At 39.9% G+C, this 19,135-nt stretch overlaps 1 protein-coding gene across 9 annotated transcripts in view; it reads right to left on the bottom strand.

Annotated features, from left to right (window-relative positions):
* The window catches only part of TFPI (tissue factor pathway inhibitor), a 65,394-nt gene that overhangs the window by 22,956 nt on the left and 23,303 nt on the right, over positions 1 to 19,135 (bottom strand). For 7 of the 9 annotated variants that reach the window (XM_040070235.2, XM_058421350.1, XM_058421348.1 and 4 more), the window contains exon 3: positions 1,007 to 1,126. In XM_040070235.2, the coding sequence (XP_039926169.1) occupies positions 1,007 to 1,121 (115 nt within the window). In that variant the 5' untranslated portion in view covers positions 1,122 to 1,126. Of the gene's footprint in view, positions 1 to 1,006; positions 1,127 to 11,129; positions 11,223 to 14,673; positions 14,810 to 19,135 lie in introns of those variants that run through there. The other 2 variants (XM_040070236.2, XM_040070233.2) reach the window with 2 other exon arrangements.

Raw genomic sequence — 19,135 nt, 5'->3', positions numbered from 1 at the left:
ATGGAAATACAACAAAACATAAAAAGGTTCCCCTTAGCTGCACATTCATTTGCACTTCCAGATCAGACACGTCAAACAAAAGCATCCACTTCATAGTCCTCTGCAGCTTAGGGAAGTGATCACAGTTTCAAGTCATTTTCTCAAAGGAAAAAGGAATATTTTAATGCAGCTCCAGTGGTGTATTTTTCCCTCATCTTTTTCAGAGCTGTTTGGGAAGAAATTGGAATTCCCTTCACAATGATACCAAGTCTAGAATTCTGATCCATCTTAATTTCAGTTAAGTAAACAATGATATTACCACGGTGAAAATCCGAGAACATCCCCAGTTCTAACAGTCACACTGTTTTTCTAACAAAAATTTTCAGCTGATGAGTTTTTAGTCATAGCTAATTAGTAGAATATCCTGAGTTGGAAGGGATTAACAAGGATCAAGTCCAAGTCCTTTATTTATCCAGTGATACCAAATCAAATACAAAGGCCTTCGTTAAGGCCCAGGAAAACTACCAGGACAGTAACTGTATCATCTTTAAATCCAAAATTTGCAAACTAACTGTGACTCAAGAGATCTGTGCATGCAACAGAGCAACATCTATCTACAATGGTACTTACTGTATTTCTGCCTTTTCTGTGCGAGCAAATAAAGCCTGAGTTAACCAGTTCTATGTTTCCTTGCCTGAACATTAAGCTTTTACAAGCTCCTAAAGAAGAGCTTTAAAGGAATCATCTTGGTATCTAACCTAGTGTTTGATTAGGATTAGATGTTCCAAAAAGCTTGGCAAACAGAAGCCCCAGTAGAAGGCAATTTTGCTAAAGCTTCGTAGATAGTTCTAAGTATCTCTCTACCTAGTTAGAGACAATTTTTAGCTTAGTCCCAATTTCAAAAGTTTCCCACAAAAGTTATCAAGCACAGAATTACATCTGCAGTGCATTTTAGCATAGTGGGCTTTGCTGTCCGAGTGTGTGGCTTCTGTTGGTTGAGTTTTAGGTGTTTTCTGGTGTCTCTTACCCACAACATGCTCTTCTTTGCTGCCATCCAGCTCAGCAGTTGCGTGCCCGGCGATACAGAAGAACAGCAAGGTAAAGGGTGAAGGTAAGGAATGTCCCTTCTTTCTCCCCTTCATCTTCCCTGTAAAACATAAAAATTGCAATTGACAAATTCAGCCAGGTTCCTCGAGCGTGGCGGGTCAGTGCATAGCCCTGTGGGCAGACACACAAACTGGAGCTTTGGAGAAAATGTGAGCTCCTTTAGTATAATCGTGTGGTAAGCACAACGAGAAACAGGCCCAGGACTGCAGCTGTGTTCAGCAGGTTGCAAGCCTCCTATCCCATCTCCAGGACAGGTGAGAGGCACTGCTGTTGCTCTCATTCTGAACCCCAACTGAAATCGTCTCTCAGGATTCATCATGATGGTACTTTTAATGTCCTGGCGTTAGTTACACAATGTAGCGCTGCTTGACAAGTCAAATCGTTCCAAGTAAGTTTTACTCCACCTGCAGAAGCCAGATTCATTGCCACATTTTTAATATCTAATTTTTAATCAATGCATAGTTACCAAGATCCCAGACTCTTGATTAAGTTGCATTTCAGAGGAATCAGCAAACTTTTTTGCAACGTGGGCTTCAGCTCCTCGTAAGCAGGATTTTGTATCTTGTAGATCTCCTTAATGCTGAGAACCCCACTTAAGTACAAAGCTATTATTTTTCACTTTGAATTAGTGCAACTAATGACAGAAGGAAAACACTTTTATTCCATGGCAGCTGGCATGTTCAGGTTGCCAAAGATGAGGTGACATGCGTGTGCACATGAAGTTAACTCCAGAAAACTTTTGCTTTAACTTTTTTAGAAATACGCATTTCCCAACTAACTAGAAGTTCCTTAAGGATCTCTGGATTTTAATTAGAAAATAGACTCAATAACTTCTTTGTTACCAACAGATCAATTCGCTATTCATAATCCTTAGTCCCCTACCCTCTTCTCTTAAAAAACAACACTAAATGTTTTTGCTATATTAATTAAGTAAATCAAACCTAAAAATTGAAGGGCTAGGAAGTTCCTAGGCTTCGGACTTCTTTGGTCTTTAGTGTTTTTGTTTACAGGCCTGTGAAGACAACATGTCTTCACCAAATCAGAGCCACAATTCTCACTTCTCTCTAGAAAACTTAGCAATTTTTCCTTCTTGCATACTTAGTGTTTTCCCAGCTTGCAGCATATAATAGAAAGGAAATGAATTCTTGAAAATAACTCTTGGTGAAATCATGAGCAGCACTAACCAACTACCCAGGTAATTTTTAATTTGACACCACCCTTTAGAAGGCTTCAGCATATAATGTAATGAAAAACACTGAGACTTCTTCCTTTTTTCTGTTTTTTAATAATGGAACAAAAATTTGGGGTTTAAAGGAATTTCTATTTTAGCCAGAAAATAGGACCATGATAAATTCTACATCATAACGCGTTCCTGCCAAAATAAATAAAAAATTTCATGTCTTTGATTCCTTCTGAACTCAATTATTAAGCTTACCTTCTACAGGAACAAATAAAAGACTTTATCCACATATAGTTTGACAAAATGTTTTGCAAACTAATACAGATCTCATTTTATGCTTTTAATAATGACTTTAAAATCTTTCCTCAAAGACTGTTTCTTTGAACAAATCCAGAAATTATTATTTTCCAGGAGAGATAGAATAACCTCTCTTGGATTAGAAACCAACAGACAAGTTATGAAATATTCTGTAGATGGAAAAAATGAGCAAGAGCTAGACTTGCTAATTTTCAGGTATTTTTCAAAGAAATAGAAGTAGCATCTTTTATAATAATTCTAATTGGAACTGTTTTACAATCCTTTATATGCCAAGTTTTTTTAGGACCTGACCTTGGAGGAATTATGCATTTTCATCCCAAGTTTAAAAAATGAGTGACAACAAATCTTTTAATTCACCCTTGATAAAAAGTCCGGTCATGCTTTAAAATACGAAGTAACTCTGTACAAAGTAACCTGAAGTTGTCTAAGACTGTCTTTATGATTTGAGAGATGTCTGATTTATGATGTCAGTTTGACATCAACTAAAATTAAAATAAATCCACAACTAATAAAAATGGTATGGAGAGAAATATTAAGTAAAAAAATCAAAGAACTGCACAGATACTTAACATTACAATAAAAACAAAGTTGGTGATGGTCTGACATAATTCTAGGCTCACTTAAAGCAGAAATACCATCAAATATTCAGATTTGATACTTAGATGTAGAGTAATAACTTTCAAACTGCCTGGCTCCAGTGAGGTCACTGGAATAAAAAAACTACAAAATAGAGTTATCATTTCTGAATTTGCATGGGAAAGAGCAAATTTGTAGCTCATTGTTTTCCTTTGAAGTAATCATTGGCACAATTGTGGCTCTTCATAAGGGAACTTGCTAATTATCCACAACCTCAAGTAACCCATGGATTAATTCCATGTTTGTCCCTGAGCCCTCATTCTCCATGTTAGAGTTTTTTCCAAACCCACCATCAAAACTCTCACTGGTTCAGAAAAATTCTATTTGAATTTGGTTTTCTACCACCTAAATTGAGGCTTTTGTTCCTACTTCCAGGAATCAGCAGAGTATAGATTTAGATTGCAAAATTTAGTAATCACTTTTCAGCCAGCTATCCCATATTCTCCAAAGCTTTTCCCCAAGCAGAAGAGAGGCAATCAGGCAGAAATGAAAATCCTTAATAAGTTTCTATTTTTTTTTTTTTTTTCATTTAGAAATAGAATTTTGTGTACCATGAGTTACCATACAGAATTGCCACTGTGTAATTATGAAGAACAAATTACTACATTTGTACAGAGGACAAAACCCTTATCAGGGTACAGTATTTCTATACTCCTACATATTCTCAACTCCCACATTTCCCTTCAAAGGAAGGTCAAATTTGTGTCAAAACCTGGGCATCTCAAAGCTTGGGCCAGTTCCCAGCAGGAACACTGTAGGCTGTGCAGCAGCAGATCTGCCTTGCTGCAAAGTCTCCTGACCAAACACAATCTCCTTTACTTTCCTGCTAACCCTCCCAAGAGGTCACACAGTCCCAGAACATTGGGTCAGGTTTGGCTGGAGGTGGGAGGAGTGGGGTGAAGGTTTTGGTAATAAAACGCTTAAATCCTTCCGTGGTTTAATTATTTCTCATGATTCCTAAAGGAAGGATGAAATCCCAGATCAAAGCGTACTTGGCACTGGATTTTCAATTAAAACCCAAACCCTCTAGAAAAAAAAAACAGGTTTTCTGACTGGATGTTCAGCTGCCCAGTAACAGAATATTAAAGCTGTCAGTCTCTTATGATACTGGTATTTTTTTTTTTTTTTTAAGCATTCTGATTTTTTGCTGTTGTATTTGTATGGAGTGCAAAATTCAAAATACTTCATCTATGATATTTGGCTCAGTAAAATGTCAAATCCATACATTGGTGAAAAGCTGTCTGTCGTGAGAAAAATAGGAAATGTTTCAATATTAAATAAGTCATGTTTAGCTGTCTGATTATTTCAGCCACATTCTGAAAATTTCTGAGAGTAAATAAAGCCTTTTCCTCCAGAAGGATTCTAGCTTAGGACAGCGACGCATCAGTCCAGCATTAATACTCCACATCCTCATGTCATTAATGTATATTTCATACAGACAATTCCTTAGGAACCGGCTCCCAGACTCCCTACCTTTTAATGAGACATTTTATAACAGGCAAGAATTTTACTTGACAAGGTATATCAAAGGTCTGTGGGTAATAATTGGCACTGATTTATTTACTGATTTAATGAAACGCTTTCATTTAGTGCCATTAGTGTTCCTCAGGTAGCCAAGGCCGACCACAAGCAATCAAGGAAGCTCCCAGGAACAGATCCTTACTACCTGGCCTTATAACCATTTTTTTTTTTATTATTATTTTTTTTATTTTTTTTTTTTTTTTTAATCCTGAGACACAAAACAAAAATAAAAGGAAGATCTCAATATTTTTTTCTTTTTTTTTTTGCCAAAACCAGAAAAGTATAAAACTCAGTGTCTCATCCATGCAGTTTGTAGCCTTTGGAGAGAGGACTTTTATATGTGTGTGTATGTGTGTGTATATATATATTATATATATACACAGACTTTTTTTTTTTTTACCTAGCAGTCTCTTTGACACCAACTTTTATAGTTCCCTGAATGCTTAGTCATAATTTTTTTTTTTTTTTTTTTTTTTTTTTTTTTTTTTTTTCCCTTCTCAGTGTGACATTTATCTCTAACAAGCTAACTGGAAAAAGAAAAATAAAACCAGCATTTCCCGTAGTAGCCAGAAAAAGACATCCTTAGAAAAAGCCTAAAGTGACACTGTGTGACTGGAAAAGTGACTCATTCACACTGACAGCCCAGTAAATAGCAACACACACACACAAAAAAAGCAGAGAATATAATTAAGGAGAGGAATTAATAGCAGGGGGTAGGATGCGCATGGCCAAAGGTCCAACTTAGCACAGCCAAAAATTAAGGATTAAAAGGTCTAACTAGAAAGGATTATAACAGTTCTGATATAAAGGCAGACCTTTTTCACTTCATTATAGTTCAGAGGCACTGTCTTTGCCCTGTGATATCTTGCACTACCTACTAGGAGTTGTGTGACAAAGGTTTCATTATTATCTGCGGTGCTGTCTCCCAGCTGGCAGAGTCAGTGTTCCCTTGAAGATTATTTTGTTGCATGTGCTGGTTTGGAGCTGTTTTCTCATTCCCTCAGCTGCAAACATGAAGAATGAAGTGGGCAGGAATTCTATCACCTCTGTTCTGCTGGTGATACCTGAGTCAGTGATGAGCTGTCAATTAAACTGACTTCCACCGGGGTCTCACCAGAGCCTTGAGCTGTCACAGCAACTTCTTAAGTTCAGGCAGTGCACTGTGAATCTTGAGCATGCAAACATTACTGACTGAAAGCTAAAGCTATGGAAATTCCACCCCCCATCCCAAATTATCTCCCTTTTTCTGAGCCCCTCTATAGCAGCTCTCAGAGTCACTGAGACCAGCGACTCCATCCGCTTCCTCCAAGAACTTCAAATTCCTTCTTGACATGAAAGAGAATTCTGGTTTGTTACCTACCTTCCACCATTTAGCACAAATGCTTAGCTGCTGCACTATTCCAGTCTCTGAGATTACCTAGTGAAAACTGGATAGTGAAAACTGGGAACTACATAGAAAATTTGGAAAAACCAATGTTTTCATTAGATTTTTATGCTGAAAAGCTGTATAACCAGGTGTCACTGTTTCAGATTTAAACTCCCACCCTCTTTCTGCTTTTATGACAGTTGTAAATGCTACTTTTCAAGCACACTTGATAAAAGAATTGAAAAGAAAACCCTCATCATATTTTGAAATGAAAATTTAAAAAAAAATTAATAAGAATTTCCTTTTTTTTTTTTTTCTTTTTTTTTTTTTTTTTTTTTCATATGCTTGTAGACCCCTTGCCTTTCCATTTTCCTTGTTAGCTTACTTCACTCTTGCTTTAAAAATGTTTTCCATTTTCCCAGCTTAGGTCCAGGACCTATTTTTTCCCTTCTGCTTGTATGTTCACATCTGGCACAAGGTACTTCTGCCATCCTGTCTCCACTCAACTTCTCTTGTGACACACCTCCAGGCTCTAAATTCCTCCTCCACTGAGTTCTCCTTCTTTCCTGGCTCAGTCAGGTGTCCCATCCACGAGATCCATGACCCAAGAGCTGGGAACTGGTTATAATCAGGTAGGCAGAGATCTGTAGTGACATTAAACCTTGGCTAAAGAAGACTGCAAAAACTTTTCCCAACTCCTTGACCAAGCAGTGCAGAGCACCAGATGAAACAGTCAAAGCCAATTATAACTTCTGAAATTAAGACTGATTTATTAAAATAATGCCACTTGTCACAGGAACGCTGGGTTTGTCTACAGCAAATCACAAAACTAGCTCTTTTTCATTTTGATAGAGTTTTCAACAAGGAAAAGAAATCTTTTCCTCCTATCAAAATATTTTTACATGTGGACTAAGGCAAATAACTTGTTTACATAATTTCATAAATCTTAAGAAACAAACCCACCACACTCAGGCCTGTACAGCTCCAACAGAAACTACCCGTTGGTAGCAAAAATATTGGGTGTCTGATTTTATTTTCAAACAGGCAATGCTTTCAGTATCCTAATAAAAACCACTCCAGAGCACAAAATCCACTAGCAAAACAAACAAGCAGCAATATTAGTTACATCTAAGCACTATGAAGTGTCTAACCCATTTTTTTTCCTAGCAGTTTGGACTGGAAAACTCCAGTCCATGTTTTCACGTCTCAGCTGTGCTTATCGATAAACAGAAGTGTATTTAGATGTCAGTTACCTTAGCACAACCTGCTTTTCTGTGGGGAGAGTAATTTCAGTACTATATTATACATATATATATAACTCAGAGTTGTGTAATTTCCCACGTGCACACGCTGTGGAAGCATGACTACTCAATTGTGACGCTGTGAGGCACTAAAAATACCTCAGGCAGGCACAGGGCGAAACTACTGCCACAGTGATGCCTCTTGTGACTGGTTTGGATCATTCCCGTTCACCTTTAATAACCTCATCATCACATTAATCACATTTTCACAGGCACAGAGGTTGGAAATACAAATTTCCTTGCTCAGTCAGGCAAGTTTAGCTCACCTGGCCTGTCTTCCCAGCTGGAGACCCCACAGACACTTTTCCTGCAGTGGATGTGTGATCGCCACACAGGTCAGAAATGCTGGAACTGCCTTCAGTGGGAAGCACCCAGGGCTCAGAATGCCTCAGATTATCACCCTAGAGCCACTTCAAACCAACATAAAATAACGCTGCCATAGAAAGGAAGGGTTGTATTCTCTTCATCTCCCACCACAACATAGATCGTGCTTCCCATCCTGACGGCCGTGCCAGCTCCCGTGGACATAGAGCAAATGCCGACACATTTGGAGAGACCTTTCTTGAAGTTCATAGAAACAGTTCCAACTGAGTATTTCCTTTACATAAAATCTGTATTTCTAACTTATTTGCTGCAACTACTCTTCTCAATGTAGTTACGTCAAAACTAGTTCTCTTGGAATGCTTTATTTTCTGAAGGAAGGTTAAATTTTCTGAAAGAAAGCTGAACTTTCTTGTGGTGCAACTTATACCCCTGGGGGTCAAAAGGCCTAGTGAGCCTTTTAATTTCTCACTAAATTGCAAATCTAATTACCTGGCTAACTGCTGAGCTCCACTCAGTTATGAGAGGCACTCATCAGGGAAGATGGCAGCGATACTAAAGATGGGGAAAAAAACAGCTGTTTTAACAGCGCAGGAAGTAATTAAGAAACCGAACAAAGAGTAGTGAGAGAAAATGAAAAGGATTAAAATAAGTCTATTTTGCTCTGAAGTAACCACGAGGGGAAAGGAATGATACGATTCTCCATATGGTTTTGCTTCATTCTGTCCCCAGGGGTACTCTGTCCCCATTGTAAAGTTAAAATGGTTTCATAAGAGAAACATACAGAAGCGGGTAATTTGTCCCTGCTTTTTAAGGCCGTTTTCCCTGGTTTCACTGTGAAGAGCAATTTCAGATAGGAAGACCCCATCAGCCTTTCCTGACTCTCTAGAGAGAAAATATGACCTCAGAATAAAACCCAAACAACTAGGAACTACTGGAATCTGACAGATTTTGAATACTTTGCTCCAAAGCTGAGGTATGACAATCATGTAAACCTCAATGCTACTAAATTCTACTGATATTCTTTCTTTCATATTTTTAAAATTTCTTTTCTTCTTCCTATATACATGCTTTGAGTCTTTCTGGCAGACATTCTCAGAATGAACTGAATGCACACCAACAAAATCATGAAAAGTAAAAAAGCACTTAAAGCAGATACCAGCTTATTTTAAAATGCAAGATAAAATTCTTGCCAAAATCACCTTTTTAAAGTAAATGTAGATACTAAAGCAACACTCCAGAATGTGAGAGACTGTGTAATGGTCTTATTTTTCCAGAGGAGATTTATTTTTTTTTTTTTTTCCCCAGAAACAATCTTAATCTCACTGCTATATCAGTGGGAAAAGTCTGTGTTCCATGCCCTAAAAGTAACCCAAGATGCACAGAACCAGAACAGCATAAAGCATATCAGTGCCCCCATGCTGGAGAACACCTGGTACCAGTGTCTGCCTCTGTTTATGCACCTGGAAGGGTTATTTGGGAAACAAACAGCCCTTGCAGGTAAAACTGGAGCTGAGTAATTCTCCTTCTCTAACTGTGGATCCGGACACGTTCTGAGATGCTCCTTCTTTTACACCCTTGCTTTGTTTCCAAGATCACTTTTCCTCCAAATTCTTAAAATTTCCTCTTCCCAGAAAATCTACCTTCTTTTTGAATGCTATCCCTTACTTCCCTTTAGATCTAAAATAGACACCAAAGAGTCAATTTTTTACCAATGGACTTGCAAAATTACTCTCTGATGAGATTAGGGATAGATAAACTCAGTGCCATTGAATTCTGCCTGTCCTGAGTCAGAAACATAGAACTCTAATTCTGCATTTAGAATATTACTAGATGACTAACAAGATTTCATGAGCAATATTGGTAAATATGGGCACTGCACTAAAGAGTTAAATGCAGCTAAAACATCATGTAGCTGCACCAGAGAGCTGAAATGCTTTAAAACTCAAAACTACAAACTATGCAATGCACAATGTGAGGACACACATACAGATTACTGAAAGGCAATTTGAAGGGCACTTGGTGACTCTCTAGCATAAAAGTCATAAAATTTTCAAATAAATGGATTCATCAAGCAATTGGTCACATGGCTGCTTTTTAATGAACCATTTCACAAGGGGCATTATTTGACAGGAAAAAAAAAAATCCAGAACAGGATGTGCTTTAATCACCTTTACCTCTTCAGCACTGTTCTGTGTACGCTACACACAAAATAAACTTGATTATAATTCTCAAATTCAGCTTAAACAATAATTCAGAGAAAACTGCTGTGGATACAGATACTTACTGCCTTCACAGACAGTAATAAATGTTTCTTAGTGAAATCAAATAATGGGGAGAAGGTTCCAAAGGGCAAAGGCTGACAGCTTTGCCCAAGTAGGTGCTTAGCAATTCCTCCAGCACGCCCTTGCTGTCCCTATCTGCACTGACAGCTGTGCTTCCTGTCTCTGCCTCTGCCCATAAGACGCTCAGGAAGGAAGGTTTATATCTTTACATGTTTCCCATGAAACTTTCATGGCTAATTCCCGGAGCACTGAGTCAGACTGACCATCCACACACACTCCCCCACAATCCAAATTGCTGTTTTTCTCCCTGCTCCTAATTTCCCATTGTTATGGGCCTTTTCCTCATTTGGGTTGCAAATTTTTTTAACATATTAGCCAATTCCAGCAATATTTTAAAATACAGCCTAGTATCACTGCCTTGTTTTACACAGTTACTAAAACTGAAATTTACATCAATTCTAAGTAAAGTATTACAAAAGTCACCAAAACTATTTTGGTTTTTTGGGGGGCAGTGTGTATTTGTTACACTGATAGGACTGGATGCCTCATTCACTGCCTTCATTAAGGGTTTCTTGTAAATTTCAAATATACTGTGGATGAAATTAGTTTATGTCTTATCAGCTTAACTTTGTTCTCCTACAATCTTCCTATACTTCTCAAAATATGAATTGCTTCAGATGTTAGTTGCCTCAGACTGATTTGAAACAGCCTGGCAGTCCACTCTGCTCAAATCAAGCCCCTTTTGGATCTACTGCAGTGGAGAAATTGCTTCAAAAAGCAAGAGCTTTTCTTCAAACTTGAGCTACTGATCAGAATTACCTTATTCAGCTTTAGGACCTCTTCCTTTCCAAAAACTGTCTTGGAGCTTAAAATGCCTCAGGCTTAGATTATGGCAACCAAATATTATTTGTATTAATCGTGCAAGTATATTCTTTGCCCTCCTGTTTCAGATTTGCAGACAAAAAGAAGTCTCCCTTTTTGCAGCACTCTTGGCTGGACTTTGAATCTAAACATCTGACTACTGCATCTAAAGAAAAGCCACCAGTCGACACTGCTTTCTGCAGCCAAAGGAAAAAGAATTAGTTAAAACCGAAAGTCTGCTGCAAAGTACTCACCAAACTCCTAGCAACAGTTCTTGAAGAAAGAGGGAATTCCTGAATCAGAGCTGGATATGATCCTCCCTGCTAATTCACGTTGAGGGGGTGTGGTGTACAGCGACAAAGGCAGGGCTGCAAGCTGATCTGGCTGGAGCGGGCTCCGGCTGGGGATTACTCAGCCGCTGCTCCGGCGCTTTGTGGAGCGCACGGGCTCGCTCCGGGCCGGAGTCAGGGATCCGCGGCTGGAATGCTTCCTGTGTGAAGTTCTCGTCTGCCTGGAGTTTGGAGCAGCTGTTCTCCAAACAGCTCGAGCTAAAGGGAAATGCACCTTGGAAGAGTGCGGGACCGCAGGATGGTTTGTTACGGTACCTGGCAGGCTGCGATGCGGCTCGTGAGGATGCCCCGTTCCTTCCAAATTTAAGAGATGTGCTGTGATGGACTGCTGTGTTTTGTCTGGTTAAATGAAGCCACGCTGCTGCTCACCCGGCTGTCTGGAGCTGCCCACAAATGCTGTTCTGCTTGCAGCTACAGCATCCCATCTATTTAAACATCACACCAGAACGTGCCAAAACTCGAGTTCAGGGTCGTTAGGAGCACCATGGCTGATGGGAGGGATGGGGACCCTCAGAGACCTTGTAACTCATGTCTGTAGAGACACATGTCCAGAATCTCAGTCTTGGACACACAAGATGGGGATTTCCCAGGTAAGGAGTTAAACAGTAAGAGAGACAGAAATAACATAGAAGTACAATGACTTAAGTGGTCAGGAGATGTAAGTCATTGTAATTATTTGTAGGCAAAGACAAGCAGGTAGATAAACCACTTTCACTGAAGGCTGTTTTCAGCTGTTCATCACCATCCTGAAACAGACTAGCAGTCTGTCCTGGTCAGTTAATGGATTAGCTATCTCTGACACTAACAGATCTCCAGACATCTCCCTTTACCTTCTCGCTGTTGTTCCTGACTGCAAAAAATGTCTGTAATGGTTTTCAGAACACACTCAGTGGTCAGCTGAGTCTACTTACTATTAACTGGGTCAATAATCAAACGGATTAATCATCCTGAAATGGACTAGAAGCACTCCCAAAATAAAGGGACAATTCAAATGCTGGGGACGAAGTTCTACCATGCAGTTACTAATTACCAGCTCAGATAAAGCCAGCTGCAGAGGCCAGTGAAAAGGAAATGGTCAGTCTGTCATTTGTGTCTCACCACAACAAATAAAAATCGTTGTGTTAAGAATGAGTATCTATCAGTGCTATCCATAAACTTATTTGAGGGTCACAAGAAAGACAGTCCTAAGCAGATATATTAAAGTTACACCATGACTTCAAGAAACGCCTGTACATTTACAATAGAAACAAAACTCAACAGATTTCAAAAAATGTACATATTTCTCCATTTTGATAATGCACCTTTTTGTGGATGAATGAGAATCTATGCAGATGGTTTAAAACCGGCTCCACTCTACACAAAATTCACAAAAAAAATTGCTTTGCTTTTAGTTGTACTAGATGCTGAATGATCTGAAATTAGAAGTCCATGCAAATTTATTTCAAATCTAGGGACTGGGCCTAGTCATAATTTCAAGAGGATTTTTTTGCTGTTTTTTTAATGTTTTGTTTTTGTTTTTTTTTTTAATGAACACGCACAAAGAAAAACTTTCATAGTTTCTTTCAATGTGTTAACATCAGTCTTTTTCTTACAAGATCTTACTCAAGTAACTCAAAGGAATTCTGAAAGAAATAGTCCACACAAACATGAAAAAATAAAAGGAAAAAACACTACAGTTTGAAACATGTTTGACACCTTATTGTCAAATGAGAGCAGTAAAACATATAGAGAAAAGTACTTTAAAGAACATAGAATAAAACCCTTATTTTGATTAAAATTTGACTAAGAAGACTTTGGTAAATAAAAAACCAGGATGAGAGTAAAAATGCCACCATGTGCTCAAGGAACGCATACTCGAAAGAAAAATTCCGAGAAAACTATTTCATTTTCAGATAAGCAGTTTTGCTTTCTAATCTGTTGATGCCTCTCCAGCTCCTACATGCAGTCCTCTTAATTTAAATTATAACTACAACATGAAAGGCTTCAGTTGAAACTGCAATCAGGCTTTGAAGATGAAAATAAAACTGAATTGAACCTTTAGTGTGATCAGAGAATTCCATTCAGCTATGACCTGGGCTAGACAATCACACTAACCTCTGGCCTGCCCTGAAGCCTGCTGATAACTACTGTCTGTCCACAGAGGAAAACATCCCTACCTGAGGAGGTATCAGTTAGCAGATGTGTACAATAATACAGCTAGAGCAAATTAAAACAGAGATGCCATGAAAAATAATTGCTTGTACATACTGGCAATACTCAGTACTTGGCTCTGAAGAGTCCAAAGCTGAGATGATTAGTATTTAGCCTTCTGACACTCCATAGAATGATTCCCAACAAATTGGGAGATCAGGGAATATAAAAAAAAAAAAAAAAAAAAAAGCAAGATCTACGTAAGAGGTCAGCGTTACAAGCCTGATGAACAGACAGGTAATGCTTGAAAAAGCACACTCTGGCAACAGAAAAAATCCCATTACTCTATGTTGGCAGCTGGGAGCTCTGACCATGAAGCTGCTTCTGGTGACAGCCCCACTTTTTCCAAGAGCCAAAATAGGTGACCATAAACAATCCCAGGAAACCCCCTAGCCTGGAGCTCTGTCTTCACTACCGGCCTGCAGAAGGTAGGCAAGGACAGCAGGGCTAATGGCAAAAGCCTTTGCATCTGCAAAAAGTTTACAACACGCAGGTTAAAAACACCCGGCTCTTCCTTGAGACACAGCAGTGGCCTCAGGCCAGGTGTTCCACCCACCCTTCTCTCCACCACTCCCTCTACTGCACAGCCTACATTTCTACCACAGCGCGGCACGGTGGTTTTTACACTGACAAGGCTGTGAGGGCCAGCAGGACATCAGGAAATGGAAGGTAAGAGCTAATAACGACCCTAAAAGCTTCAGAGGAGCGGGGCAGGGTCACTGTCCTCGGCAATGTCTGTTGCCAGTTTGGGCTGGTGCTCATGATGACTGAAAGGGATGGAGGGAAAGACGGTGAACTAAAAGTTCAGCTGTTCCTAACCTGTACGTTATTTGCATATAACTCATGGATTTTTAGGAGAATATATTACATTTCACCACAGACCTAAGTGTATGCTGTTCAGAAATCAAAATGATGCACAAATATCCAACCTTTGTAATTGTTTTACTGTACCAGAGCGCAAAATTACATTATCAGTTTTCTTTGGGCATACATAACAAAGCTATTTTAAGCTCTAAGTAAGATTCGGTGTCGCAGGGCTGGGAAGACAAAGGCTCGGATGAGCTGTTCCTCGGCCGCGCCTCTCGGCGGGGGTGCGACATCTCCCGAGCTTTAGCGGCGCGGAGCCTGTGATGTCTGTGATGTCGTGTTGCCCTCTAGCGCTGCCGCTTGATTTCCCCTCCGCTTGGGTCTCCGAACAGCTCCATCTCAGAGCCGAGACTGCCTCCCGCCTTCAACAAACTGAATCGTAACTTAATACCTGCACCGGCGCTTGGACGAGACGGGGAATTTCGCACGGGTGTTTCCGAATGCTCCCAAGGACAAGGGACCCAGCTGAGGCTGAGAGGAGAAGCGCCGGCAGCGGCACCGCCGCCTCAGCGCAGCGGGCCCCGGGGCGGAGCCGAGCTGCGGCGGTCCCCGGCAGCGCAGCGTGCCCGGGCTCCCCGGGCCCGTCCCTCGGCACACACCGCCTCCCGGGGCAGGGCTGGTGCCCTTGCAGGGCCCCTGGAAGCGCTGGCTGTCGCTGCTTTCCCTCCCTGTACGGCACTCAGCAAACGCTGACCCGGGGAACGCTCTGCTACCCGGCAGAGACAGGGCTTGCACTCTCAGCAGCACTTCTGTCTGAGCTGGGAGATTATTTCACCATTAACTGAGCGCTGTGAGGCCATTGAGGCATGTGCCTTTTCCAGCTAAGGTCATCTAGGTGTCCAGGACACACAAAACCCTAACTAGGTTCTAAAAGAGGAACATGGCTTAATTTTAGTATGAGTTTTGCAAACGGCTCTGTCACTGGTTTGTACTTCCTCCATTATTTTTATTGTGGTCTCTGTAGTGTTTAATGTTTCAATCCCAACTAGAAACACATGAATGGAAGTGAAAGTCAAAGATCTTCCTTAGTGAAAGCAGGCTCAGAATCCAGCAGCTGTCGCTTGCAAAGCTGTCTCTCTGAAGCACTCCTCTGTCCCCTCTTCTTGTAACTTCTTGATCTTATTTATAAACAATGGTTATCTCAAGGGTTTTCTAAAGACTGAAACTGAAATGAATATAGAAGCTATTTTTTTCTGAAAGCAGAACATTGAGATAGTACAATGAGCTCAAAAAATTCAGGCTTTGTTTCTGTCCTCACTCCAAAGTAGTAATAACTAACTAACACATTAAGGTATAATATTACTAATGTAAGAACATCTTTAAAAGGGAGAATCTTCAATAGCTAACACCCAAATTTATTTTTGCTGGGGTTTTGTCTTGGGGGCCTTTTGCTTTGAAAATCTTTAACCCTTTAGCAGGGGTATCAAAGGGTGAGTTGGCTAAGTGGACTATCTTAATGTGCTTTTTTCTTCAGGGGTGAGAAGAGGAAAGGAACTGAGTGATGGATGAGAGTGAAGTGATTATCAGATCCATTTCTTACTAGATGAAAGTCCTCCCAAGCTGAACTACACAGCCTGTTTGAGCAGCAGCAAGGAATACATTCAAATCTGCCTTTCTGATTTCCAGGCCCAGTTGTCTTATGGCAAGCAATGAGTTCTCTTGAAATTAAACTCCTGCTTTGCCCAGCAGAAGTACAGAGGTTCTGCACTCAGCTGATGCTGTTTGTTCTTTTTCCTGAAAGAAGCTGAGCTTTTAAAATTTTCCCTCCAAAAAAAGAGGGCTCTCCTTTTGTTAGGCAGAACACTTTGTTGCCTTATATCCCTATAAAAACCCAGTATTAGCATTCCACCAGAACATAGTATTCCCTGTGATGATGCCAGATGAAGGAGGGGTTAAATACCCACCATATTTAATTATCTGAATGTTGTTTAGAACAAGCAGGGAGAAGCAATGCAACCCTAAAGATTTAATTTTTCTTTTCCTATATTACAATCTAACTACTGCCTCTGGCCAAAGGACAGATGTGACAAACTTTCACATTTCGTGTATTTATCAGGGCAGTTGTTTCCCTCGTAATTATTTAAATTCATTTTTCTGTGCATCTCTTTTTCCCTATACATAACTCATATATATTTTTTTTAACTCATCAATTTCTTAAGAGTAAAACATGGACAGCTTAGATCATGCTTGGAAATAGAAGTTCTAAAAATTAGTTAATATCACTACCTTTTTTAAAAGTCCAGAGATAAGCTACTTCTGTAGTACAATTACAGAAATCAAAGTACAGGACATAGCATGTGACATTTGGAATAATGTGGAGATTTCAAGACTCATATCCAATAAAAAACTGGATAACTAAGGAAATAGGGAGTCAGGTCAGAATCAAATGTCACTTATTTTTAGAGCCAGCAGCTTTATAAAGTGTGAATTTCATTAAAAACCTCACAATACCTTCAAACAAAACAGAAAAAGGGATGTCTTATGTAAAAGGACAGTAAGATTTTGTCACCTTCCCTACAAAAGGCAGGTTTCTTATTTATTTTTGGTCTTTTTATTTCATTAATTTGAAAGATTGAAAGAACTTTCCATCATACAGCTGCATTTAGATCTGAGGTAGATCATATCTGCAGGAAAATAGAGTGGACATTACCTACTGAATCCTTCCATTAAATAATAAAAAAGGGGTGCATGTAGGTTTATCGAATGAATTGCCTCACTGGACAAAGCACTCATTTTAAAATAATACATTCCTTACTTGGCTCAGCAAATGCCTGCTTCTGAAACAGGTATGGGTTAATTCAATACATGATTTTTCTTGATTGCCTATTTGTCATCGTATTCATTCTCCCGTGGCATTTCTAATCATCCTCTTAATGAGTCCTGTGTTGTCTTAGTAAACAAACATCCCTTTCCATCCATGCCCCTTAGTGCTCATTCCAAATGCAGACTGAGCCCAGCACTAGCTGCCTTAGTCACTGGATGTCACTGTTGCAGCACTGAGAGCTTTGGTGTTTTATGTGGGAACAGCCAGCAACTACACTTATATTTTATTCCTTCATTATTATTATTATTGGTCTGCATTCCTGCTCAGACTGCAGTCAGCATGAGTTTTATTGTAAGTTAAATATCTAGAAGTATTCAGGCCTGAGGATAATTTCTTCTTTCAGGGGGAAAATATTTCATTAAACTTTTAAAACTCTTTCCTTTTTAATTTAAAAGTGTGCCCTTTTTTTATTTCCACTGCTCTGATAAGAGATTTATTTCTGAATATCTTTTTATATGTGCACAGTATACATATTTCTGCCATTGCATATATACACAGATATATATATACACACACCATACCAGAATAATGTACTTATTTATGAATGCATATGCACATATGAAATTGATATAATATTTCTTTAATAATTCCAAAATTATTTCTGGTAGGTTCAAATAAGATGTAAATTTAAATGACTGACTATTGCAATATCTAGAATACCTAGCCCTTGCTTTAACAAAACTGAAACAAGGGTAAGTAGTGCAAGGAACACAACTCTACACATCCAGGAATGCTGAAAATTAACTAATTTAACCATGCATATGAGTAGCTTACATCGTCACAGGGTTTGTACACGGGTTTCTCCAGCCCCTCTGGAAATGTATTCTAGCAGCACCAAACTCATCAATTAAAAGTATACTCTGGCAGTGTTATTTAGCTGTTTCTAACTCTTGGTTAAATGAAACGAATTGAAATTAAATGGAGTGTGCTTTTAGATAGAAAACCACAAAACAAGCAGAGCTTCCCTTTCATTGCACTTTCTACTGATTTCTCAGAAAGCTGTAAGTACGCCTGCGTTTCCTTTACCTTGGCATAGAATGAGTAGAAGTAAAATTTATTTTCTTTTCAGAGGATGAGACTGGGAGGCATTAGTTACATTTGCTCCTCCAGACTGCACTCAGGCCACTTTCTGTGTCATTGTGGGTTTTTCAGCGAGCCAGTTTTTCCCAGGCTGAGCCTTCCTCTGTGGTGTCGCTGGTGCATAAATCAGGTACAGGAGACGCACAAGCTGTGCCATAAGGAGCTGCAGCAGGAGTCCCACAGTACGCTTCAGGAAAGGATTTTAAGGGTAGGAGTAAGTGAAGGAGGTGGCAACTGAGGACACCACCGTGTGCTGCCAGTTCTGGGGAGCCTGAGCAGCCCGAGAGAGGCATTTCCTGGCAGACAGAGCTGGACCCAGCCCCAGCCTCCCCGAGGGTACCCTCGTGCCAGGAGTGCCTCCCAGCATCCCTGCCCCACTTGTCATTTCTGCTCCATCACCTCCGGGCTCCTCACGTCTGCACCAGACACAGGAAGGCAGCCCAGGCACACAAGCAGGAAACCTGTTTTCCAATCTGCCAGAAACCAAAATAAAGCATTACCAAGGACTATTGTGATAAAGACCTGCACTTCCTGGGGCTGGCTGCTTCCTCCCCAGCTCACTGACTTGCAGTCTTCCAGGAGGACATTCAAAGAGGAAAAGGCTTGTCTAGGAATCACAGAGACAGCAACGACTTTTTGGGAAACGCCACCTAAACTTTGGCTCTTATCAGTTGCTATCCAGTATCTAAGACAGCATCTCTAAGCAAAATAAACATTTCAAGCGTGTTCAGAAGAAGTCATTAGACAGCTAAACCCAGGCAGCTGCTCCTGTGACAGTTCCTGCAGTGCACAGGCTCACTGGGGAACAGTTATTTACGCAGTTCTTACCGCTTCCAGAAAAACTGTCTGCCCTCTACCAAGATGCTGCCCTCCAAGAAACTGGAAACAATTTGTGTTTCACAGATGATAGAGTGCTAATTCATCTTCAGCAAAGCTTATATTGCCTAGC

The sequence above is a fragment of the Hirundo rustica genome, chromosome 7 (genome assembly GCF_015227805.2).
Source record: "Hirundo rustica isolate bHirRus1 chromosome 7, bHirRus1.pri.v3, whole genome shotgun sequence".
NCBI lineage: Eukaryota > Metazoa > Chordata > Aves > Passeriformes > Hirundinidae > Hirundo > Hirundo rustica.
The sequence above is the reverse complement of the archived record's forward strand: the minus strand, read 5'-3'. Positions and strand labels throughout refer to the sequence as shown.